Genomic DNA, 27,058 nt, shown 5'->3' with positions numbered 1-27,058 from the left:
CGATATCGATATAACAATTATAAAAATGTCGCTTTTATTTTTATAATTTATTTATAATCTCCGCGATGTATTTATTTTATCGATAACCAATGAACTCGCGTTTTTATGTTTATATTTTTATTTATTAATATTGTGTTAGAAATGCAATCTGTTATTAAGATTTTGGAAAGAAGAGTGATAGATGAAAAATTTCCATAGGGTGTTTTAGTTTCCATAACAAATAAGTGACTCTAGTGTATCTGTATGTTTATATTTCGAAAAGACTAGACTTCATATTTTTATAGCTTGTTTCGCAATTGTTGCGAGACATTTCTTTTCATCTATAGACAAAAAGGGATTATGCACGTGCATATTTCTAATAAATAAAAATTAAATTAAATCCTTTAAAATGCTAAATTAAATTATATTTAACAAAAAGTTTGAATACATAGGAACATACAATATCTATATATTATATTCAGCCCATCACTTTTGCATATAAAAAAATTTTACGTGAATATTTTCGTTATGACATTACATTGCTAAATAAATATTTATAAAACATATCAAATAAATATACAAAGTAAACATATATCAATATACATATATACAATGCAAACTCAATAATACAAATTTATATATAAAACGAATTCCAATGTATATTATCGATTGTGATATGAGCTTGAATATTGTATTAACAGATATTAATAAAATAAAATTAAGTAATTATACTAAATTGATGCAGACTGCTCAGATACTATACTTCAATACTTCAATACTATTAATCATTTCAGTTAGCTTGTTCATTTGGTCTTCTGGTAAAGATAGAAATTCTTTATTTCGTAAATATTTTATATGAAATTTAATAAAACTTGCTACACATTTTTTTAAGGATTTTGCATCAGTTTGCATCGCAACCTGCAAAAGTCCTAAAGCATTTTCAACTGTAATATCCTGTAGCAATAATTGTTCACATAAAAATTTGAGATTTCGTACATCATATTTATTAGCTATTATTAATAAATCTTCGATTGTCTTTTCGCTGTTACATATCCGTTGTTCCCATATATATAAATCTAATTTCGATATTGAATCATTGATTATGATAAATGACAACATTTCTTTAAAAACGTCTGGCTTATCCGTTATTATTAATTTATCTGTTATGTCATCTTTTGTATTACATAAGAATTTAAAATAACTACTGTTGGTAGCGCATAATATATTTTTGGATACATTGTAATCTTTGCCGTTTATAATAAATGTAATCGATTCTTTATTATCAAACTTTGGATCGTTGTCAAGAGTTGATTTTTTAGACTCTAAGTCTTTTGCTGTAGAAAATGATAGCGAATTTGTATGTACAGCTATTGTATTTAAAAGATTAGAAAAAATGTCGAATTTAAAATTCATTTTAAGTAGATTTGCAAATGAGTTCTCCATTAATGTGCTTATTTTAGTAGTATATAATAACATCGAATTATTTAGAAAAGCACTGTCCAATTGAAGTATCTCTTCTCCCTTTGGACCAATTTGACAAATACTATAATAACATGTAAATTCTACATTAGTTAATATATGAAATCCTATCATATCTTCCGAGAGATCTCCCGACATGGAAAAAATTCTTATTTCAATTTGAATTTGATGTTCTGCTTCTTTTGGAAACGGCACAGAAATAAATCTTTTCATGAATTTATAAAGCTTCCAGAAATCAACAATTTCCCAATTACACTCAACCGTATTCGACGTATACTGTGTTCGGCAATAACTCTTGTTATACGAAGATAATTGAGATGCCATCTGCTTTTTTTCTAAAAAGACTTTATTGTCAGTAGAAATAATCTTTGATTTTTTTCGAGGGCTCTGTAAATAACCAATTTAGTTATATGTATATTACAATTTTTATTTAATTTTATATTTTATGTTAGTTATCATAAATTATTATGTTATTATTTATCATCTCTCTCTCCTCCTCTCTGTGTCTCATAAAACTGATCATTATATTTATCTTTTTAAATAATATGTTGCATAATATGAACGTAAAAAAGTAAAGGAACAAATATAAAAGTAAACTATAGAGTTGTAAAAGAATTCATAATATATCCCGATTTTCGTGAATTTTCGTATACTCGATAAATAATGCATTATTTCAAAATTATACAATTTTCAAATTTCTTTGTGCTTAGAAAATATACTTTCTCTTTTAGTGATATAATTAAGCATTACTTGGTAATTAAAAGATAAAAAAAAATGCACGTCGCAAGTTTTTTTTGTTAGATAATAAAACATATAGTATTGAATTATAATAGTTCTTAAGATCAAAATATGTGTTTTCTAAAGTTTTAATGATATACATTTGAAACAAAAGCGCGTATTGAAAAAGATAATGTTTAACTTACCATTGTATTTTATTGATTTCTCGTTAATATTATAATCAAGACAATCCTATCTGAAAAAAAAAGTTTAAAATCTCTTTGAAATCAAACGATTCGAAGTACTTATAAAGATAAATAAAATATGTGTGTGTGTGTGTGTGTGTGTGTGTGTGTTTTGTACATTTGATAATAGGATAATTTTTAATACAAATAAGATGATATTCTCGCTGACATAAATATAATATGATTCGAGAGTCAAATTTAATAAATCTGATTGCATGTATATTTACCAAATTATCAAAGTTGACAATTGTCGGCGCTGCTAGAATCAGCTGATCACTTAACAGATCACCTCACCACTCAACAGTTCAACAGATCAGTAGAACGAAAACGCATAAAAGGATAAGTTATGTTTATACATCAATACGCAATGTCTCCTTGGTAATGATTTCATGTGACTAATGTTCGATGTTATTCAATATTTATCGGTCACAATAAAAATATTATCGTTTAACGAACATGCGCTGTAAATCCATGAGATTGATTTGCTATGTACACGATTACTACTTTGTCATCGCTCGAGTCTAAAAAATTAAATGATAATTGATTTTGATGATCTCAAATCTGTTGCTCCCATCTATATGCTTTGTAAATCATCTGCAAAATTTTCATATTCTCCTCTTTTCATCTGCAATGACTCATCCAGTACATACTAGTTTTCTGAGCATGAAAAATGTGACATATATACTTATGCATCGCTTGTGCAGCGCGATTTATTATTTGCATTAAGTATATTATCGGGTTATTGTTATTTTTATTCTGCTTTTCGCATTTTTTTTTTTTTTTTTTCCCCCCCGTAATTTGCCTTTCCTCTGACAAGCATTTCACTTGGAGTATATATAGTTGAAATTAACCTCTCGCTCGCGCCGCGCACGATTCTCTCTCTCTCTCTCTCTTCACATCTCTTCTAACCTAACCTAACCTAACCTAACCTACAAAAGTCCACCTTAATTTCATTGTCGTTCAGAGAAATCGGGAATCACCCGGGAGAGGTTAAGTTGTCGACGACGGGAGTTTTACACGAGCGAAGCAGTATTTCACGCGCTGTCAATTAACGGTGACTTGTAAGTAGGTCTATTATTATTGCATCAATTATTCAAAGTCATCTAACTTCTCCCTACATGGCAAAACGAGGACATTAGGAAATGACCTATAACTTCGTCGTCTCTTCCTCCAAGATATATGAATTTTATAAGTTTAATTTTCGTCAAAAACTATGTAAAGCTACATCTGCTCTTGTTGCATCTAATTTCTCAGTTATCGCTCGATTATTCGGTTCCATAATTGTTGCGTTTGTTGAACATTGATTGTTTTCCGCGTGTACTGGATATGCCGAATATTTCAGCGTTTTATTAAATTTTGCAGACGGGACATTCCGGTGAACGATGAACATGGCTGCGAGCGCAGGTCTCACCCGGCAGGATATGCTGATGCTGGTAGCGAGGTTGACATGCGTCGCAGCGATCGGCTTCTTCAGCGTGAGGTGGCTCATCAGTCAACTCGATCCCACCAGGAGCACCAAACAAAGGGCCAAAAAGAAGGTTCGTGATCGTCTTATGGCGCCTTCTCGAGGAAACTTTGAACCTTTCTCAATTTGCGAGCAAAGTTTTAATTTTGATCAATTGCTTGTATTGTATTATTATAATATGTAACACTGATGATGATTACAGGCTCGAGAGCAGTTACGTAAGCTAGCAGAGAGCGACAGATATGCGCGATCTTTTGACATGGATCAGCTGACAGATTATGAGATGATAATAGCTAATCATTTGGTGGATCCAAATGACATTAAAATATCGTGGAACAACATTGCTGGTCTGGACAGCGTTATTCAAGAGCTCAAGGAGACTGTCATATTACCTATACAGAGGAAGGAATTGTTCGAGGACTCGCAGCTGACACAAGCGCCCAAGGTACTAGTTGTGCTTATCATCCAAGAAAAATCGATAGTTTAGATGTGTCTTGCGCTTGTCACTTTCAGGGAGTATTATTATATGGTCCGCCAGGTTGCGGCAAGACCATGATTGCCAAGGCTACTGCTCGCGAGGCGAAAACGCGCTTTATAAATCTCGATGTGAGCATCCTAACTGATAAATGGTATGGAGAAAGTCAGAAGCTCGCCGCTGCCGTATTTTCGTTAGCTGTAAAACTACAGCCTTGCATTATCTTCATCGATGAAATAGGTATATTGCAAGAATAGTAGCTAAAATCAGAGATATTGCATCTGTTATATCTAAGAAATATTCTCATAGAATTAATTTAATTATTATTCAGTGAATTATTCAATAGAATGAATTTTGTCATAGAAATCTTCGTGTTCTCTCTCTTTGTTTTTGTTTTGTTGAAAAGAATCTTTATTTGTAATTCAGTTAATATAATTTGTCACATTGCACAAATATTGTGTTAATATATATTTAATATAATAACCGTTTTGTAATGGGTAAAATTTCTCGTTTTAATATCATTTAACTTTAACAGATTCATTTTTGAGAGCACGCAATTCACAAGATCATGAAGCTACCGCGATGATGAAGGCCCAATTTATGTCACTATGGGACGGTTTGATAACCGATCCCGATTGTACCGTAATTATAATGGGAGCCACTAATAGGCCACAGGATTTAGATAAGGCTATTCTGCGGCGTATGCCGGCGACTTTCCATGTTGGTTTGCCGGTAAATATGTTTATATAATATTAAATTTATAATAATATATTTTTTCAGTAGTAAGATATCACTAAAAAAAGTACTTATCTATCACTTATGTATTGTAGAACATATAGCTCATACTCTTATCTGTTTCAGAATGAAGAACAACGATTAAAAGTCGTGCAATTGATTCTGAAAAACGAGCCAACTGCGGATAATGTTGAAATTGCGACGTTAGCGAAACATACAGAAGGCTTTTCCGGATCGGATTTGCAAGAACTTTGTCGAAACGCATCCATCTATCGTATTAGAGATTATTTATATTCGCAGTACGTATCAAAATTCTTTATAGAAAGAAAATTTAAATTATTAATTAATCATTTAATCAATCATCAATAATTCAACCAAATAATCATTTATCAATCAATAAATCGTATATCAATTCTCAATTCTATACTATGTAGTCTACGTAAGATTCTTTATGAATCTTACGTAATTTAAAATTAAGAATTCTAAAAGCTACATAGCACCACTTCTGTCATTTAATTCTGTCATTGAATTCATAGGGATTCAGTCAAGTATGAGAACAGTGATAACGAGGAATATGACGAAGAGTTTCATGATACTGTGAGACCCATTACGATGGAAGACTTGCTTAAGTCATTCAGAAAGATGAGAACGTCGAAACTGCATACGGGTACGCTCAGTACGCGGCAGCTAGAATTAGATTAAAGTAAGAAATTTATTTTTTATTAGTTTGTCTATATGACTGTTTCCTCAACAGTCATTCAAGTGTTGCATAAACATTACGACAACGATGAAAGTGAAATCTTCTTTCATCGTGAAACTGTATTCTTCAATATTATCGAAAGAATAGTTTTCTTGTCGTAAACAATTGAAAAATTTTTATGGAGGTTAAAATAGAATCTTTGAAAAGTGTTTATAATTCCATAGTAAGAAAGACATTGTAGAAAGAAATTTTATAATGAGATGAAATGAAATTTCTCTCAATATGATGTTGAAACGTGTATCGCGACAGTATATGACAAAAACATTTCACTTAATTTACTTATTTCAAAATTTTAACTTATTTTAGTTAATCCTCTTTATGATAAGAAAATCCCTTTGTTGTGATACATTAAATATGCTTTAATATGTTGAAAGTATACCCCCCCCCCTAATAATAAAAAAATATTCAATAATCTAATACAATAATAATTCAAAAGTACAAGTAAATATAATTTCTTTTTTTATCATATAATATAAATATGATTAAATATATGCACCTACAGCTTTAGCAAACATACATGTTCAAAATCAATGCATATGTGATGAAATATACAAGTCTTTAGTTGTTTAAGAATAGTGAGATACGCGATAAAAATTTTGATCGTTAATTATTAGGAGCGACGTAAATGTGTATCTTATTATTGCTTTCCTAAATTTGAGAATTTCGCGAAAATCCGCAATGAATTATGTACCTTCCTGCTATAACATAATTTTGCATATATAATACTTTTTTTTACATTTTATTATATGTATGAGGTCTTCAAATTAGCACAAAATATATGCATTTCTATGCACTTTATTACATAAGAAAGACATTTATTTTTAAGTTACACTGTTCTTTAAAAAATTGGAATTATAAAATACTATGTAAAAAAATACCATGATTTTTTCAGAAAAAACATTGATATTAAATCCAAATTATTGTTTACATTTAATATTTCATTACCTCAGTTTTCCAAAGAAAGAATACGATACACATATTTATATATTAGATGTTACTAACAATAAGATATAAATATCTTCTCAATCTTACCTTAATAATTATTGTTAGTACCATTATTTCAATATAGATTACAAATTTCCGTTTTAGAAAGAAGATTTTATAAAGAAACGTTGAAAACAAAATAGCAGCTAAATATTATAAAGCAAATAGAAACATTTGCTTTATAATTTTCTTATTTAATTTTATATATTGTTTCTGCAACATATATAAATTCGAAGGAAAAACATTTCAGCGAAAATCTTTTGAAACTATTGTAAATAGGGGAAAAGAATATTATAATATATTAAGAATTAAATTTGATTAAAAAAGCCATATGAAATTATTAAATAATACTTTTCTTTCGAAATTTTGTTACACTCCCTTGATCTGAATCCTTTTCACCTCATCATATGTCACTTTTCTTCCAGGACTCCAATTCCTTCAACTTTAGCATAACAGAAAATTTAAAAAATTTTATTGAAGCCAGATCAAAAGAACATGAAGAAGAATAGAGGAGAGCACCTGAAACCTGTTTTTTCGCGAAGAATTGCGTGATGATCTCTATATCGAGGAGAAAAAAATAGAGAGAGAAAAAACAGTAGCTGTCCAGCGAGAAATGTCCATCTACTATCTGATCGTAATGAAGAGCGTAGATTTCCATTTGCTTAATTGCGCGTGTCGTAAAAAAATCTGAGAGAACATACGGGCGCGGCTCGAGAAAAAAAGACGGGAAGCATAGTATGATTTATTTTATCTTGAAAAAAATATACACTATAAAGACTTGGATTCAGGTAAAAAAAAGCAGAAAAAGATGAAAGGATGACGTTGTATTCCGAAAGAGGCAATTATCCGGATTATTGTTTAGAGAGAGAGAGAGAGAATATTCGCAGTGGAAATTTTATTTAAAGATAAGTGCGAACGTGTATATACTGTGTATACTGTGTTAATATATCCGCGTCGGTATCTTATTTAGAAAACGTAGAAAAGATTGCGGCAAATTGAGGGAGATGCAGAGAGCACATTATGGTTTCCAATTATCTCTTCAAGTATATGGAATCGCGTATAACACAATCTTCTACTCTATAATTATCGCAAACGATATCTCTTGCTTTCTGATTATTGTGATATCAAATATCCCTCTGGAATCTAAAATACAAGAGATCTCTCTACCGCGAGAATTCAGAAAGAATGTAAAAGAAAAAAAAAATTAATCGCGCGCATTTGTATCTTATCGAAACGTCAAAAATTCGGCCAAATTATTCCAATATATATATTAATCCTCGACAAAGCACGGAACGTGCGGATAAAGAGAATGGACCCGAATGCTGCGAATACGCTCTCGCGCAGGAGAACCAAGACCCGAGGACGCCCGAGTGACGCGTTCGGGCTTCTCTTCTCCTGCGCGTCTCCTCCTCTCCCGAAGACACCGCGGTTCTTTCGCGATTGGAGCTCGGAGTTCGGAGCACGCGCGCTGAACGAGAAACGTGCCGACTCGAGCGAGCGTGCGAGCGTGCGTGCGTGCGAGCGTGCGTGCGTGCGTGCGTGCGTTCCCGGAACGGAACGGAGAGCGTATATACCCGTGGTTGCCCGCGGGGGCGAGAGGCGAGAAAGCGGAAAAAGCACACGTACACAAAGGCATATACGCGCACACACACTGTCATGGCGTTAACGTTAACGACGCGTGTCGAGCGTACTACGTGCTGTCGCTGTCACGAAGCGAGGTGCCGGTAATACATAGAACGAGTCGGAGCCGGGTGACAGGAGACACAGAAGAAACGACGGCGACGACGTCGTCGTCCATCCGTCCGGACGAAGAGGAAGAAAGAAAGAACGAAAAAGGGAAAGAAAAAAAAAAAATATATATATATAATATATATATATACACATACATATATATGTACATGTATGTGTGTACGTGCGAGCGTGCGCGTGTGTGAGCAGCACGAGCATTGTCAGTCGCTCCGCTCCGAATCTCGTCGTGGTCCGCTCCTCTACTCTCAGCATTATCATCATCATCATCATCATCATCATCATCATCATTATCATCATCATCATCATCATCGTCGTCGTCGTCATCATCATCATCATCATCTTCCCTTCGTCCGTCGACCGAGGTTCGCGCGAGTTCGGGAACGGGGACATGCTATGCAGCATCATCCTTCTAGGACGTCGATCGCGAGAAACGAACGCGGCTTCGTCGCCGCCGCCGCTGTCGCTCGCAAGCGCGCGCAGGAGAGAGCGAGAGGGCCGCTTCTCTCCTCGCCTCTTTCGCTCCTGCATAGAGAGTGCGAGCACGCTTAACCTAAAATCCTCTTCTCGGTACGTCTCGTCGTTATCGTGTCGTCCCGTCTACCCTCTCGTCACCGCGGAGGAGGATCCGGTTGTCCGGGGCGCCGCGTATCCTCGATAAGGATAAGGAACGAGGGAACGTGGAGAGGAGAGACGGAAAGCGTCGAATCGATCGTGAGACTTTTCGATCTCCTTCGACGCCGTCGTGTTCGATCTCGCGAACGCGACAGACCGAGACGGAGCCGCGAGACTCCGCTTCTTCGACGTCGCGTCTACCAGGCGATGCTCAACTGCCATCCCTTCCCGGAGCGGTTTTGCGTTCGGTTTTGTTCGTGAAACGCGGGTGATAGTAACTGGTGCTCTCACCTCCCGGGTACCCGAATACGGTTGCATACGGTGTCACTGGGTGAGTTTCTTTTTCCCTGTTCGCTCTCGTCGAAGAGTATCCTCTCTCCCTGGTAAGATAGAACTTTCTTCCTCTCTCTGCCATAGACTCTCTTCCTGACGTTGTCGCTACCGACGACCTGGCCAACTGTGATCTCTGTGATTTTCTGGAACTGGAATGTTTGTTTATCGAATGGAACTGTAGGGATAAGAAAGTTTGTGGTGGACGATACAGCATCTCTCCGGAGGCCAGTGTCCTTGGTGGTAGTTTTACAGTTACGGAACATGCGTGAGACGATGTACGGTGTGTGCCCTTAGTATTTTGCGTTCTGCCTGCTGCTACAGCTGAGAACAGTCTCCTCTTTAAAACCACAATACTGTTTCGCTACAGAGTCTCGCTGTTGTGTGCTCTGTTCAATCGCATCAGACTGGTAACGGTGATGATATGTCATCGTGAAGTGATTTGTATCTGGTCAAGAGCCAACACCGAGCCTCACAATGGAGAAATAGGACATACTCGATGAAGAAATAATGCTTTTGTAGAAGAACACATGTTCTGGGAATTGATGGGTATATGCTTTTCCTGCAGGAGACCAACCAGTGGCAGGTTGAACAGTAAAATCTCTGAACACATCTCAGCATCAGTAACCCCTCTCCATGTTTGTCTGGAAGAACAAAGAGGACCAGAACTGGGCTCATGTGACGCCTCGCAAGCTCACAGGCCTCAGGTGAGTTTAATAATTAAACAACAGAGAGGCAATTACAATTAATTATTGCAATGAATCGCAATCGAATTTATATAACTTTATGAATGTGTTTTGTTTGTACTTTTGGTAATAGATTACAAGGACCTTTAAGAATCAAAAAGCAGAAGAAGAAATTCCCGAAGAGGTGGCAGAGGGTAGTTCGATCGAGATTGAGACAGGAGAGTTAAAACAGAGTATGGCCAACACTATCAGTAACATGAAGATGACCAACCCCATAAAGGGGCTTGTCAGCAAACACCGTAAACGTTACACAGAGGGTGGTTTTAATCTTGATCTCACATGTATCCTTTCATATTATCCAATTGTTTCTAGTATAGACAGATAATAGAAATAATTACACACTAGGCATTTATGAATAAGCTAAATATGCTATTGAATAAATAAACAAATATAGTCGATAAATAAATTGATGCTGAATAGATTCCTTAATAAAAATTTTGGTTTAGATATAAAAGATAATTTAATAGCAATGGGTTTCCCAGCTGAGAAGCTGGAGGGAGTGTACAGAAATCATATTGATGATGTTGTTAAACTACTGGAATCCAGACATAAAGACCACTACAAGATTTATAATTTGTAAGTATTTTTTGTTCAGAAAACAAGTAATGTCATTAAGACGTTTCTTTCGTAACAAAAGAATCTTAGCATAATGTAAAAATGTTTCAGATGTTCCGAAAGATCATACGATTGCAATAAGTTCAAGCAAAGAGTAGCCATTTATGCGTTTGATGATCACAACCCACCAAAGCTGGAGCAGATCAAGCCCTTCTGCGAGGACGTGCATTTGTGGTTATCTGAACACAAGGACAATGTGGCCGTAGTGCATTGTAAGGCTGGCAAAGGTCGAACAGGCGTAATGGTATCCTGTTACCTACTGCACAGCAAACAGTTTCTCGACGCTACCGATGCCCTTAATTTTTATGGAAATATACGCACCCACGACAAGTAAATATGATGTTGTTAAACTTTCGGACGGCTCAAATGTCTCGATGGACAAATTCTTTCACTTACTGGATTTTATTTTAATTACAGGAAAGGCGTAACTATACCGTCGCAGATAAGATACGTGGATTATTATGCCACCATTGTCAGAGAGGGTCTCAATTATCAACCAGTGACATTAATATTGCGCCAAATACAACTGGAACCGGCCCCTATTTTCAATGGCGGTCAAGGCTGTAAATAATTTATATATAAAAGTTTTTTAATATTAATTTTAATTATTTGTATTTATGCAAAAAGTAAAACAAGTCTTCAACTTTATCTCTTTTTAACTACAAAACTACATCTTCCTTTATGACTCAATTAGTATATTACTATAATAGTTTTAGTGTGATTGCTCTTATTATATTATTTGTAAAATGCGTTTTGTGTTTTTAGGTTTGCGTTACATAATCTCGGAATCAAACAAAAGAATATTTTCGGGTGTTTACGAGGTTCGGAAAGGTACGCCTTCTATCTGCATCCCGTTACAACACAGTGTAGCTTTGACGGGTGATATACGAGTGGAGTTCTTCAACCGACCAAAAATGAAACCGAAGGTACATATAGTATAAATATATGCTTTAGTATTTTCTTTCATCATGAAAAATTAATAAAACATTTATCTTTTTCATTACGTTTTCCAGGAAAAAATGTTTCATTTTTGGTTCAACACTTTTTTCGTCCGTGAAAAAGTAACTTCCGAATATGACAATGGCGAGTTACTTGTTGAAAGAGCGACGAGAGCATTGAGCTGCGACGGCACAGCCATGGAGTGTCCGATGGTCGCGTCGCACGTGAAATCTAGAACGGGCTCGTTGGCGAGTCTCGGTTCTATGCCGCCTACTCTCGTTTTACGGATAGGCAAGTCCGACTTGGACAAAGCACATAAGGATACAAATAACAAGTTGTACAGTCAAGATTTTAAAGTAAGTTGCATTCGCGTGATGATAACATATTTAGCCTCAAATAGTCAGCATTGTTAACATCTTGTCAGTTATACACATTATAATTGAAACATTGAAACATAACACAGTAGAGTCGAGAGTTTGATAGATTTTTATCAATTGCAAGCGTAATTTTACAGACGCGAGGATGTATGGGATGCAAATAATTTTCTGATAATTCCTTTTCAATTGCAGGTGAGTCTATTTATGCATTGCGTGGGCGGGAGTGCATCGCCGGCTGTGCCAGCGACGACGAACAGGAGCGGGGACGGCATGCAGCTGGGGATGGGCGGGCAGGAGACGCCGAGCGAGTCGAGCGAGGCGAGCAGCAGCGATTCCGACAGCGGCGAGGACGACGGTTGGGAATCCGGTGAGTCCTCTGCATCTCTGGTGGTAAACCACCACCAACACCATCATTCTATTACACACAGCGATAGCCGTACACACGTTAGCGGTCTCCGTTCGCGTGTCGCCAAGGGTTTTCTATCACGTGGCGACAAGAGTAGAAGCAGTAACAGGCAGAGCGTCGCCGGGGCGAGCGCGAAACGGTCCTCCGCTCCGCTTCTCGACACGTAGTTAGTTTAAAGACGAACGCTCTCGGTACTTAAAAATAAAAATAAATAAAAAACGCGGTCTCCGGTGCTTCGCATTTTCGCGGAGTCGTGACGTTTTTTCATTTTTCTCATTTCCCTTCGCGAAATCACGTTATGAACGCGCGTTAGACGATTCGGCGCGCGCATAAAGTGACGATTAGAAACCGGAGAGATCCATCGTACGACGGATTTCGCGGTAATTGCCGCTCGTTACGCCGCTCTTCCTTCATACGGTTATTTTCGTTTTTCGTTCTTTCTCCCCTTCTTTCTCTCTTTTTTTCTCTCTGTCTCTTTTTCCCTCTCCCTCTCTCTTTTTCTTTAATTTTTTCTCTTTCATTTTTTCGTTATTACGTCGTGGGACCATGAACTTCATTTTTCGCATTGACGATTTGTGTCTTATCGACTAGCATATTATTAATTGTTAATCGATTCTTCGCGTAATGTGTGCTCGATAGTAGTTAATATATCGTTAATGTGTGTGCATCAAAAGTAAATTAGTTAGTAAATTGATTAGTTTGCCATGGTAGAATTCGATAATATAAAAGTCGATAAGTAGCAGCGATAATTGTATGTAATGTGGTTTTAACAAGTGGTAGGAGATACACATTTTTTTTTTAATTTAATAATTTGTATGTAATAGCAAGTCTCCGACTTTCGTTATTTCTGATGAAAAATTCTAACGCACCCTACACAGAAGGATGCATATTTTTGCTTCAATTTATGATTCGTATCATGTTTTTCACGCGCTTTGCAAACGATTGCAAATAGCATGGGCATTTACCACAATGAATAGACTTTTGAAACAGACTTTTAAAATTATATAGGACGCAATTACAGTAAGTGCACACAAACTAAACAGTATCAACGTAATTTGTAATTGAAATACCGACAAGAGTAATTTAATAAAAAAAATTTTTGTACCGGAAGTCTATTGTCAAATTTTTTTTTTCCATATTTTTTTGTTTAAAATAAAGAATAAAGTTACTCTAAAATTAAGTATTATCTTGAGAGAACTAGAAAAAAAATAATATAAAGTTATACGTTAAATTTCGATAAAATTTAATTCTGCGATTTAAAATACAGTACCTGTAAATGTCATTCAAACAAAAAATAATTTTTTTTTAATAATCCATTTTTAACAATTAATTTTTTTAAAATACAATTGATTTTCATGTTTCGATACAATTTTTGAATACACTAGTGATATCGCAGAAAGCGCAGTATTAAAATCTACAGAATAACGTGTTTTTCGAAAAATGATAATTTTAACACATAAAATATCAAAGCAATATGATATTTTGCATTGATTAGAACCATCGAAATTGCGCGAAAATTCGTTTTCTTTTTATCTTTTTCTTACAAATTTATTTATACTTGCTTTTTTTTAAATAAGAGCGGAAGTATCAGCGTAATATCTGGATATTTAGTGGATTTAATTCGCGACGGTATTCTTATCGGTTTAAATAAAACTTTCAATTTTGTCCATATTCTTTTTTCGTAAATAATCATGTGGAAAAAAAGAATCGAAATTACTATGTAGAAACGAATTGCATAGAGAACAATAACTGGTTTAGCTAAACTTTCTGGAAATCGCGAATCGCGTTGGTACATAGAAAACAAGCAAAAGGACATAGAATATACGCAATTATTAGGCTGTGCAATATCTAAAAAAAAAATTTTTTTTTAAATACGATACAATTTTGAGCTCGCGTTCTCGTGCACATCTCATTCGCGTCGTAGCACTCTATTTCATAAGAATAACGTTGCTCGTTGACCAGTTGTCTTGTGATTATAACTACGTGATACACATATGTATACATATAGCGTACATATAGACGTTCGAGAGATGCTGAGTGTGTGTATAAAAGAATTTACAAACGTATAACATTCGATTGATGTAAAAGCGCGATTTTATACATTCTGAAAATTACTTGTTCCATCGAAGTAAAAAAAAATCATATTATCACTCGTGAACAATTTATTCATCATTAAGGGATTGCAAAAAAAAAACAGCACGATGGTAAAATACAGTTTTAAGAAGCGGTGTTAAAACTGCTATTTTACTGGGATGTGATCCTGGGTTTTTTAATAGATTTAGGTATATACGCGCAAGAAAAGCTTTTTGTTTATCGTTTATCGACGACGAGGAAGTACAAATACGTAGAAATCAGCTTTTATATACCTTGTACGTTGGGATTAATAAGTCGCGGGTGTTGCTGATTATATTATAGATAACGATTTTTGTGTGTAATCAGTTCGTAATAATAACTTGGATATAAAACGAGACTCAGACTTGCCAAGCACAGCGTATGAGAAAAGAAAAAAAGATGAGGAAAATATATATCTGAGTATAGATTTAAAACCGATTGTCTTTCTATAACTTGCTTTTTAATGTATACACAGAGAGAATTACGCGATATCTTAGATTTAGATACGTACGTGACTGTTGTTACGTAGCGAATATATGTGTAATATAAGGAAACACACATAAGTTATATGTATATACATATATATGATTGAGTAATAAACACATACGCGCACACATATACTGGCTTCGGGGTCGAACGTGTAATTATTACCTAATTGACTATCGAGATCTACGATTTTTTAAATCAATCACGTGAAATTATTAAATATCGGTAATTGTTATTCGGTTTAATACGAAATAGTATTGTCCGATAATTCTTTTTTATACAAAACTAAACTCGTGATAAAGTAAATTTTTACTTCTCGCAACGCGACGAATCAGACTTTAATGATATTTTGTCACAGTAAGTCAAAGATAAAAAATAAGAACGAAAAAAGAGCGAGAAGATTCTGAAATATTTTTTGTCGTTATTTTGTTAGTAATGAAGCGATTATTATTGATAGTTAAAAAAAAAGTGCAACACGTTCTATACGTTCTGCATTTTTCTAAACGTATATAATAAATAATCATACTTAATGTATAAAATCGTTTTAATTGAAGTAAAAACGAGATACACGTCAGTAAGACGTCAGGTTTTGTGGGTACAGATAAAAGAATGTTTTCAATCGTGAATCGAATTAATTTGTTAAACGATCAGGAATTCGCGAAGTATAATTTCGATTAAAAGTCTCGTTAAACTGTATCACCCGAAGCTAGAATTAAGTGTTCATCACACGATTTGTAAATATATATAGCGATTAATTTTGTCCATGTATTCTCGTAAGAAGTAATTTCGACAGATTGATTCTATAGAGTGTATAAGATGTACCAGACTTAATGGTCCACGGTTTTCATTTGCGGATTCTTTGAGCAATGTGGCGTCAATTTTTCTTTAACAAAAATGGAGATCCTTTCGGGAACCAAACTTCAAAAAATATAAACAAAATGTCTTATTTGTTATTTATTTTTAGGTAGATTTTACTTTAACGCGAATTAGCTAACGCGAATTTGTAATTTAGGGACCAGTTGCAAAGATATTTATAAGAATATTAAAAATTGGACAAATAATGAGATCTTTCTCGTGATTTTGATTAAGGAAAAATTGATCCTATATCGAAAAATTCGTAGAAAAAGTTGTTTTACTAGATCTGGAACATGAATTATGGGGTCTAGAAACTCGGAACATCCGTAACGAGTCCCTCTTTGAATTGTCTCAATACCTTTGTGGTCGTAGCATTGAGATTTCTACTGGATTTTTTGGAAAGCATGGATGTCAAATGTATTTTTTTTTTATGAAGAAGTAATTCAGTCTCATTCTTTCATTTTTTTCGACGATACTTCGAACGAATAAACGGATATCGAAGTCCCCTGTTACGTTTTTCCCACCACTCTCTCTTTCTTTTTTTTTTTATTTTAATGCTATTTTTCCTTATTTCTTATGTTGCATGTAAATAATTTATGTAATCGCGATTATTTGAGGACAATGTTTGAAACATGTGTAAGATCTGTATAAGCAAAACTGTTTTAAATGTATAATAATTATTTTGTGATACTATTCGTATATACTTATCATTATCATTGTTATATTATTATTATTATTAGTACTATCAATGTGTCATTTATAATATATCAGAACGCTATTACTGTTACACACTGTCACTATTTTCCAATCACTATATATTTCGCGAGAACGTTCTTTACGACTTATTACTTATTACTTAGCCTAATTGACATGTTAATGATTTTTCAATGTAATATATCTATATGTTACGAATGTATTTCTGTAATTCGATATTTTTAAGAATAAGATTATACATATATATTATATATGTGTGTGTATATATATACATATATATATATACACATATATACATTATATACGAGTACATGATACTATACATTTTGTAACATTTTCTATTTGCAGCGTCTATTTCTGTAGAGAAACATACATGTTACTTTTTTCAATCCTATCTCCGAACAATGTCTTTTCTTTATATTCTCACCCACTCTCTTCTCTCTTTCTCTTTTGTCGAAGATATTATATAGCATTTACAAACGTCCATAATATAGAGCAACTACATTCAATGCTTGACAATTCCTGGTGTCTGGGAAAATTGAAGTTGAATACGTTGAATAGATTAATTTCGCTAAAAGCTTGCATTTTATCTATTGCAATGAGTGTTATCACACCCGCTTTTTCATGTAGAAATATTACACATGCCGATCCAGATCGCAGTGCTGAAAAAAGATTGTCGGAGAATACTCGATTTTTAATTCTTTGTGCTTATATACAAAATTTATATTTGTTAAAGAGTATTATAATTCAAAGTTAAAATAAGATATTGACAAATAAAAAAATTCTCTTTAAAAGAATAATCTCTTATAATTAATATAAAAATTGGAGCAGTCTTTTTTCAGTTGCTCTTCTAGTATATTCATTGATTTTCATATTACATTTCACATTTACATGTTACATTAGTTATTAGAACACGATCGTAATCACATTACAAACAATATCGTTTCGTAAAACAGAAAATAATTTACAGCTCAACATTGCACTCTTGTCGGTTTGGTGCATCGTTATCTCTTTGTTATTATATGTTCACTGCATGCCGTCAGAATGTATATTTTCGCAAGTCACTATCATTAATTTTTGTCACGTATTATCAATATCGTGTCGTTCGTTCTCGACTTTCGTAGGATGATAATGATTCTCAAAGTGAGGGTGAGGGTAGGAGTGACGAATTAACTTGACGAACGTGATTTTCGCACGTAATTCAAGGAATAAATTCAGTTTTCTGATACTCTCGCGAAACACATTTGAGACATAAATAAATATCGCATAATTTTCAATCATATGAAAATAAAATCGCGCGCGCGATTCATCTCTGAAGCGAGAGAAAATCAGAATGAGATGAGAATGGAAGAAGCACTTTGCCCTCGACCGTCGTTCTTTACGTATTAAAAAAAAATTGTCGAAATAAGCCACTGTCTCATCACTGACTGACCGATTGTGTCTCTCTGTATCTGTTCACCCATAGTGGACTTGGACCAGCGTGTCGGCCGGTACCGTCTTCTATCGGATGGAGGGATGATAGATCTTACGTGAGCCCATCGCCAATCACTCCTAATCATCCTTCGACTTCATTGACATTTAATAAGTTTCTAGACATACACATACATGTACACATACACAAACACATGCATATACATATATACATATAAAGACATTGTGCAGCGCGCTGCATGAAACATTGATCATTGCGTCGAAAGAACTATGTTCTACGCGTTCAGGTTTACGTTTAAGCTTTTGTACTTGAGTTAATATCTTATTTACGCTACGAGAGAGAAGAAGCCAATGTGATTTTTTTCTATATAAAGAGAAAAAAAAATATAAAAAAAAGATATAGAGACTAATCGCTTTCTTGCCGTTACGATCCACCGTGATGAACCACGTTGATGATGATTTTACATAATTTACACACGCGAACAGAGAAACGTAGAGATTAAGTTTGCGAGTGATTGTAAATGAATGCTATGGGAGACGACTAGAAAGAAAGAGGGAGGAGAAATAAGAGAGAAAGAGAGTTTGAGAGACGAATGATTGAGATGAAAGTATTCATTATCCATAAGAATCTAATCAAAATTAATATACTCACAGGTTTACTAACACTATTTATATTAAGCACCCTTTACTTGAACTCTTTTATTTTCTTTTACGATAACGTCTATGTGAACAACAATTGAGCTCACTCCATTTTGCATGGCACATTTTTTCACTTACATGGCAATTGAACACATAGACAATTTTTGTTATATTCGATCAAGTGTCACACACGTTTCGATTTATATTCTTGAATTGAAAAAAAAATTTACTGAGAAAGACAAATTATCCTGATCCTCTAAAATTAGTAAACGTTTTGCATAGAAGAATATATATAGCGAGATATTTTATATATTTGCTATATTTTTGTTTCGCGATGCGAAAAAACGTATCACAATAACTTTCTAATATATACACATATTTTTAATGAATGTTATTAATTAATTTTTCACGATAATGTATTTTTTTCTCTGAATAATCTAAATATAAATTTCAATTGAAAAATGATGCAGCAGATGGATTTAATTTATATGCCTGATCCATATGATTTAATCCAATGATATTTCTTCCAGTAATATTGATTCGATATATATCGAAAATTGTCTATACGCAGACGCTTGAGAAATTGTCAAAATTTCTATAAATGGAGTTTTAACGCTGAATATATCTTATGTCACGAGTGAGCTTGTAAATTTTACAATAATTTTGAGTTCTCACATGACGTGGACGCATATTTATAATGCTATTTATCTGAATGCGATGAGAAAGGGTTACTTGAATTTTTTTCGAGCATTGAAAGAATATTTCGTGAAACTGTCCTATATTGTATACTGGTTATCGAACGAAGCAAAATGCGAGATAGAAAATTTCCAAACTTAATATTTCATAAAATAATAATAATACATGATTATGTGAAATTACACCTTATTTTTTCCGCCTGCAAACCTGTGATTTATAGTAATTTTTTTAATTAAAAAAAAAGTATACAGCCAAACTTCAAAACGACGACAAATATAGAAACATTGTGTCTGTTAGGTAGAAGAAATAATCGAAAACAAATGAACGGTCCATATAAATATATATGGCGTAGCGGAAGTGCATATTTATATGAACTATATATAGGCCGTGAAATGAAAAAGAAAAGAAAATAATGCTGTAAAAAAATGAATATTTTCATAAGAATAAATATCGTAAGTCAATAATAATAACGTCTAGAGAGAATATTGTATGGAACAACCGCCATCAATTTCTTCGCTGAAAGAACCGATTCTCACCGTATCCTTGCGAGTCTCTCTCACGGTTCGTACACTGGTAAATTTGAACAAGATTTGCAGAGAATTTGTTATGCTGATAGAGCTCAATATTGACTGGCGATACGGGTTTAAGAAATCGAGAGATTTTTCTTTTTATTAAATTACAGGATATTTCAGATTCGTCGCATTTCCTTTTAGATACTCCGAACTTGGACTCGGAACTTTTGTCAGCAAAGATGTCATGAATATTAAATGTAAAATTAAATAAAAAGTTTAATTAGTAAATTATTAAGTAAAAAGTCAAATTATTAAGTCAGATTTTTTAAAATTAACTGAATTGATTCAAAAACTAATTTGTCATGATTCTTTATATTTTTGGTATTAGTAATTATAATAATTAGTGTTTTGTTTGAATTTATGTTGAAAAAGAACAGTTCTAAGTTCGTCAAGGAGTTTGCAACTAAAAGAAATTGCGATATTTTCGAGAGACATCCTAATATATCTAATATTTCAAAATAATGGAAGATATTATTCCGCACGCATGAAAGGCGTATTATTTTGTTCAATATTGTTCGATTATTATACAGATTTTAAAGACGATCAATTATTAAATTCTTCATCTCTCGTTGCGATATCTTTACGACGTAAATTTACAACACGAACCGTGTGTGAAAGTGTACAAAAGAAATATTTACTCTTTCCACTTAATATTTAGCACTATTTCAGCATACGAAATGCTTAATAAATAAATATGTAGATACATCGCGCGCACAAGGATCTCCATCGTCGTGGTCCTTTTGCGAATAAAAAGTTTATACGTGTTTACGCCGACTCGACATCCTGAACTTTTCTTTCCGGTGCGATCTATTATCTTTATCCGTTGCGTTGTCTTGTGTTGCATTAATAGAGCACTCTAAAAATTATATAATTTGGAGTACATGTACATTCTATGAGAACTATATTCCAGAAAAATATTACTGCAAATGCTGACTTCAATAAACTTTTTCTGGCAATGAAGTGGATATATATATATATATCCATATATATATATATATATCTAGTGTCTCTCATTTATAAATAAACAAACATCTGTTCAGCTTCGCGGTTTACGTTTGCAAATCATCAATCTCCGAAAAATAGATCTTTTGCAGGCGATAAATGCTCGACGAAATGGTAGACTTTTTCAATTAATAAAATGTATAAATGAATATCATTACGCGACGAGATTTTGAGAAAGATGTCAAGGAAGACGGATGTTTCGATTAATTTGCTATATGCCTGTATAACTAGCGATTATTCTTTAAGTGAGTCTAAGAAGCGAACTCGCGATATTCGCGAAAAGCGAGGGAAATGCCGAATTTTTCCTTGATGATCTATATGCATATGATCTACATGTCAGTTGTGAGATAAAAAGTTGCATGAGAAGCTTATTTTTTAGTAGTGGACGATTTAAAGCCGAGTTTGAACGGTATGCATATGAATTTTATACGAAATCGTTGATAACGATTGATTTCTATTATTCCTATTTAAAACTTTATATCATTGTTAGTTCTCGACCTACATTAAGACACTTATGTCAGGTGATCCAGAAAAAGGGCGATATAATAGATATATTTTTGAGAGCTGTTTTTTGCTAAAAAATAAATTCGTTCGGAGAAAAATTTTTTATCGCAATTTATATCATATTACATAAAAAATTGCTTAATTAAAATTTATCAAGGAAAATTTAATATTTTATTAATTAAAAGACAAATTTTAATCTAAGTTTTCAATTTATCAAACTATCTAATCTTCTTCAGTGTAATGCATAAAAATATTATACATATTATACACATAAATAATGTATTTTAAATATGTTTAATATTATTTACGTCTCTCTCTCATATCACTTATTCTTTGTAAAGCATAACTTTTTGTTTGTTTATATTTAAATAAAAAATAGCCTCTTTCTTTTCTCAGAGAATTTATTTTCTTTTTTTTTTATCCCCAACTTTCTGGATCATCCTATATAAGACTTCACGAACGCAACGGACAAAACCCTTGTATATTTCGTTACACGAACGCGTCTACTCGACACTCCGTTTTACAACGGCCGTTTTACATTTACGCGATAAACGTATTTTTGTACTTTCTCCTTATTGTTAAATTGGATACAAGTATGCCGCATCTTCTGATGCATATATGTATATATATATATCTAAATATATAAATATATATATATGATCTCATATTATATTACACACGAGTATTAATTAACGCTTACGCGCGAATTATCCGCCATTTCTCATTTAGAACAAAACAATATCGATTAGAGATCGATTTAGAACGCGCGGGGCGATCCGATAATAAGATACATTTACTTCGCCGATTTTTATATCGCACCTGTCGGTGTCGACGAGAGTAAGATTTTGTCATAAAATTGTGAATACATATATATATACAATATATATATATAAAAATATATATATATATATATATATATATATATATATATTCACATATACACGTTAATTACTGACAAATAAATGTTACACGATGCAGTTCGTGTAAGAATATCCCTGGTGTTCTTCCGAACGAGCCGCATCTCTCCTCCGATTTATTTTCTCCGTTATAAGTAGATTGTACATTATGAAAGAATAACTGTATCACAAAAGCTGCAAATTTACCGTTGATCATTTCCAGAATTTATGAAGAGATTAAAGCGAGCAACTTAGAGCTATATTTTATCATATTTACGGATATTTGTCTGCGTTTATATAAGAGCCTGTCCTTTATCCGACAAAACATGTTCGATATAATATCTGTAATATCGCTGCCTTAACAACCCCGTTGCTATCGCAAGCTTTGACACTAATATCTATTAGTTGTCGGATCGAACACTGCAATGAATGTAATAAAGACATGATTAAACCTCTTATTATTATTGCGAATAAAATAATTGTGTATAATCAGTTTCAGAGAGTCTTTTTCGAATTTTCATATTTAAGATTCAGCAATATATACATACATACGTATGTCTGATTTTGCTATATTTTCTTCTCACAATCAGGTTCGTTGCATTTATCAGGGTAAGTTCAAGAGTAAAGAAATTTTCGCAGAAACTTTATTTCGTGCAAATAAAATATATATAATATAATGAAAATTATTTACTTACTTTGTTGTAATTTTTTTCGAATTCAACGCACTTTTTCTCTCTTTAAATACCCTGTCAAGAATAGAATTGTTCTAATTCTTGGTTTTTATATATATTTAAATATTAAAAAATATAAATCTGAGCAATTATCTTATTCAATGAGAATGGCATTGCAATTTAAATTTGTGAGAAGTTTGCGTTGAAATCTGAAGAGAATTTGGAAAAATACACAATGTGTGTGTGAGCTTGATTTTTTTTTCATCCCTGTCATAAATGTGCGTGTAAAAACAATTCTTGTATTTTTTTTAAGCTTGTCCTCGCTTCTTCATAAATGTCATTAGTTTCTATATGTTACTCCAACCCCTTGTCCAAACCTCCTATAACTGTTGACTGGCCCAAAAAAAATTTGTGTTATCTCTTCTCGACTTTCGCGCCTTTTTCGACGACTGACGATAGGTCTGCTTGCAGGGGAATCGACATATGTGTGACTGTTGAGACTTGACTGAGATGATGATGGCGGGGCCGATCGCGGGGCTAAATACTTCTTCACTGTGATCAACCTCTGACCGCTGAAACCTCGCACCGCTTGATTACCGAGTCGATTGTCGTGTGCGAATAGATGAAACAACCACCATCGCCATCCTCGTGCCTGCCACACCACGCATGCATATAATACACCCTGCCCGCCTATCCTCGCCCCCGCAAAATTCTCTTGGTACACATACGCTGATGCTTCACGAAAAAGAATTCCGTTATCATTAGAATTAATTAATTTAACATATTGTCATGTGTATCGCATTGTGCGCAATCAGTATATACGGCTTTTGTATAAAAGAAATGAAGCGCCAATTTTAGCTAATCCCGTTCTCGGAATGATTTATATGAAAAACGATCTATTAATGGCGATTAAATGAATAAATTTTTGTATATACGAAGACATATTTATAAATTAATATTATTCGTGCGAATTGAAATCAAACCTCAAGCCTAGTAATCGCTGCAATAAGTAGATTCATTCTTTAAAGAAGTAGATTTATTTCTATAATTATATCAATATTTATAATTTATCAAATTATATAGAAATTATAGTAATTATTTTAAAAAATTGTATATTGTGTGGAAAATTTTAAAGAGAAAACTTTAAAAACTTATATTTTTTTTTACACGCAAAGGTGCTTGATTTCTTCTGTGGAAAAGCTATCTCTATTAATACTAGCTAGAAATCTTTTTATAATAATGAATATTCGACAACATTTTTCGTTCAGTTTCGCGCAATAAACGCGTCTTACTGTCGAGCGAGGTCTCGAGCATAAAGTATTCTAGAATCTATTCTTTTAAATAAAATTATAGTGTATGCACTGATAAACAGCCTTACAAGCAGTGAAATCATATTACTGCTAATCAGTGAATTTTCACTAATTTTGTTGAAAAGAATAATATTGACGCGCTATCGATTCCGCATAGCGAAATAAATGAGATATAAATCGAGTTTATCTTTTTCGTTTTTTTCTATTTATTTATTCTCCAAGAGGAGAACAATAATATTCGCGTTTTGCGCAAATAATTTATTTATTTACTTTTCCTCCGATGTGTTTTATTCGTATAATATACGTACGCGTTTTTTTTTTTTTTGGAGTCTCTTCGACATGATGGACGATTCATTTCAACGACGTAGACATTTATCACACATGCATTATGTATTCACGCGCTGATATTATTATTTTAAGTTTATCTATTTCTTTGTTATCAACGAAACTCGTCGTCAAATTTGTACAATATTTCCGTCTTTTGTTATGGATGAAGCAGAATGTCCACCCTCAATAATAATTGTTTGATAAAAGTACATGCTACGATTAATTCGTTCAATAATTGTCTACAGATCATCTGTTTTCAATTTAATCGTATTATAAAGTGATAAAAAAATGAAAAAAAGAAAATACGATGACTGTTGATTTACGCAATTGGTGTTTAGCATCGAAATATAATTGTTTCTGCGAAAAAGAATTTTGTTATCTATTATTATTATTATTATTAATTGGATCGTTTATGTATTTTTTATTTATGACTATGTTGTATCAGGGTTTTTAATACTCTATCCCAATCTTTGTTTTTTGTATTATTATGCCATTATTTAGGAGAATTAACAACGAGAAAGATAGAAATATAGCGTTGTATGCGTTCAAAAGCGCATTACGAGAGAATAGATACGTAAGATCCATCATAGAGTTGAAATTACAATAGACGATTTTTACATTAGATTGATAAGATGGTAGCAATAAATAAATTAATGTCGTTTGATTTATTTCTATACGTTTAGTATCTAATCGAAAAGAGGAAAAAAAGAGGAATATCTTCTGTTATAGTAGAGAGAGAATAAACCGATATCTCGCATATATTTTTTCGCAGTAGAAATTTAAGTCTGTTGTTAACGAGAGTACATCCTATCCCCGAAACGTCTAGATACGTTTTTGTGACCTCATCAATACAGTCTTCGCTTTTTATAAAATAGAAACATATATAAACAAAACATATATATATATATGATTGTTACTATATATATGTCTACGCAAAAAATGCATTGGAAAGGAATAGAGTACGAGGAACTTTGCCTTCTCAGAAAGATTCATTTCACTCGCACCGGAAGCTTTACTGGGACCAATAAAACTATCTTGTAAGTCTGCGTATTTTTTTTTCTTTGCTGATGACGATCTTAATCTTAAGAACTTTATATTTATGATATATATTATGAATTAACGACTCAGCCTATAGAGTACAAAATACGTGACTTGATCTCAGATTTAAATAGAAAATTAATTACTTTTGTATCTCCGAAAGAGCGCGGTGTAATCTTTTGAACAATGTCATTGAGTGATACATTTAAGGAATCATGTTAAGAAAGGACAGATTTATTACGTGATATACGTGAAACAAGTGTAAAATTATTTCTAGCAAATTAATTTATTTAATCATGTTAATTTTTTTCGTCGAATATATGGGATACGCGGCAACGACGAATCGCGTGTCCGATTAATTGAAAGCATTTATAGTATCCACATTATAAAAGAACTTTAAACAAATAAAATAATTAGAATATGTGAAAAAAGAAGAGAGTTAAACAGCATGCCACAATAATTACGAACGTTATATAATAACATTCGATTTTTTTCTACATTTTTTTGTACTTTTGTAACTCGGTGATGTATATTTCGAATGACTGGGAGTTTGCGCGTTTCTTTATTCTCTCAAGGACGATGCATCGCTATTATTTAATTAACTAAACTATCCTACTCGTAAGGTTCTTTACGATTTTTTGCTTCAACGATGCAACACGAAATATATTTGTATATTAGTTTGTGTTTCTCTAATGCGCAGTTAGATATTGTTTACTTGAAAATTCGTCGAATTTGGATTTTACGCGATCTTTTTAGCGTTTTATTTCAATTCCCCTTTAAACTGCGATTCTGACAACTCAATTTATATCGTTAATGGTTTAAAGATAGAGAGGCAATACTATATACTATCTGCAGATAGTTAAGTTACATGTAATAATGCGTTCAAATGACAAATTGCGTTTTTTACAATGTACCTTGCAATAACAATAAGTTTGATATTAAAACATGACTTACCCTTATTTCTTTTTCATCCTGCTCCTCTCGCAACATTCTGTACCTATTCTGATAAAATATTCTGCTAGTATTTATAATACTAGGATTCTCTAATTTGAAACTATATTTTTAAACGATTGATTCTTAGAGAAATATGAACTTAATTTTTCTTTAGAATTTAAGTTTTAAGATTTTATTTTGATATAATTTTATTTAAAATGTTGAAAAAATTAATCCTGGAAATTAAGAAATCAACTTT

The 27,058-nt window shown here is 33.1% G+C and overlaps 3 protein-coding genes across 9 annotated transcripts in view; 2 read left to right on the top strand and 1 right to left on the bottom strand.

The window, feature by feature from the left end:
* LOC145943679 (outer mitochondrial transmembrane helix translocase) overlaps nt 1–7,396 on the top strand; it is an 81,616-nt gene extending 74,220 nt beyond the window's left edge. The window contains exons 1-8 of one of the 4 annotated variants that reach the window (XM_083051415.1): nt 3,312–3,481; nt 3,783–3,958; nt 4,088–4,330; nt 4,399–4,600; nt 4,896–5,092; nt 5,222–5,394; nt 5,632–5,798; nt 7,265–7,396. In XM_083051415.1, the coding sequence (XP_082907541.1) occupies nt 3,803–3,958; nt 4,088–4,330; nt 4,399–4,600; nt 4,896–5,092; nt 5,222–5,394; nt 5,632–5,797 (1,137 nt within the window). In that variant the 5' untranslated portion in view covers nt 3,312–3,481; nt 3,783–3,802 and the 3' untranslated portion in view covers nt 5,798; nt 7,265–7,396. Of the gene's footprint in view, nt 1–3,311; nt 3,482–3,782; nt 3,959–4,087; nt 4,331–4,398; nt 4,601–4,895; nt 5,093–5,221; nt 5,395–5,631; nt 6,895–6,944; nt 6,968–7,264 lie in introns of those variants that run through there. The other 3 variants (XM_083051419.1, XM_083051417.1, XM_083051416.1) reach the window with 3 other exon arrangements.
* On the bottom strand, nt 730–3,245 carry LOC145943955 (uncharacterized). The gene is made up of 3 exons (XM_083051874.1): nt 2,648–3,245; nt 2,382–2,431; nt 730–1,845 (listed from the first exon to the last, which is right to left on the bottom strand). Exons 2-3 carry the CDS (start codon nt 2,382–2,384, stop codon nt 730–732), a joined length of 1,119 nt encoding a protein of 372 aa, XP_082908000.1. The 5' UTR covers nt 2,385–2,431; nt 2,648–3,245.
* Nucleotides 7,397–8,301: 905 nt separating the features above from the next.
* On the top strand, nt 8,302–26,810 carry Pten (phosphatase and tensin-like protein). 4 transcript variants are annotated; one of them, XM_083051392.1, is made up of 9 exons: nt 8,302–9,531; nt 9,618–10,237; nt 10,350–10,557; nt 10,723–10,852; nt 10,943–11,221; nt 11,309–11,454; nt 11,657–11,817; nt 11,905–12,186; nt 12,400–26,810. In XM_083051392.1, the coding sequence occupies exons 2-9, from the start codon at nt 10,061–10,063 to the stop codon at nt 12,778–12,780; spliced, it is 1,764 nt and encodes a 587-aa protein (XP_082907518.1). In that variant the 5' UTR covers nt 8,302–9,531; nt 9,618–10,060; the 3' UTR covers nt 12,781–26,810. The 4 variants fall into 4 exon arrangements, with proteins under 4 accessions (XP_082907518.1, XP_082907519.1, XP_082907521.1 ...); XM_083051393.1 differs by having other exon boundaries at nt 8,302–9,813; nt 9,901–10,237; XM_083051395.1 differs by having other exon boundaries at nt 8,303–10,237; nt 12,400–12,574; nt 23,663–26,810.
* Nucleotides 26,811–27,058: the final 248 nt, after the last annotated feature.

Source organism: Prenolepis imparis, unplaced genomic scaffold (assembly GCF_030444845.1).
Source record: "Prenolepis imparis isolate NDT839.2.m4 unplaced genomic scaffold, iyPreImpa1.0 SCAF_12, whole genome shotgun sequence".
In the NCBI taxonomy this organism is placed as follows: Eukaryota; Metazoa; Arthropoda; class Insecta; order Hymenoptera; family Formicidae; genus Prenolepis; species Prenolepis imparis.
Note: the sequence above shows the minus strand (reverse complement) of the source record. Positions and strands in the feature narration are given on the sequence as shown.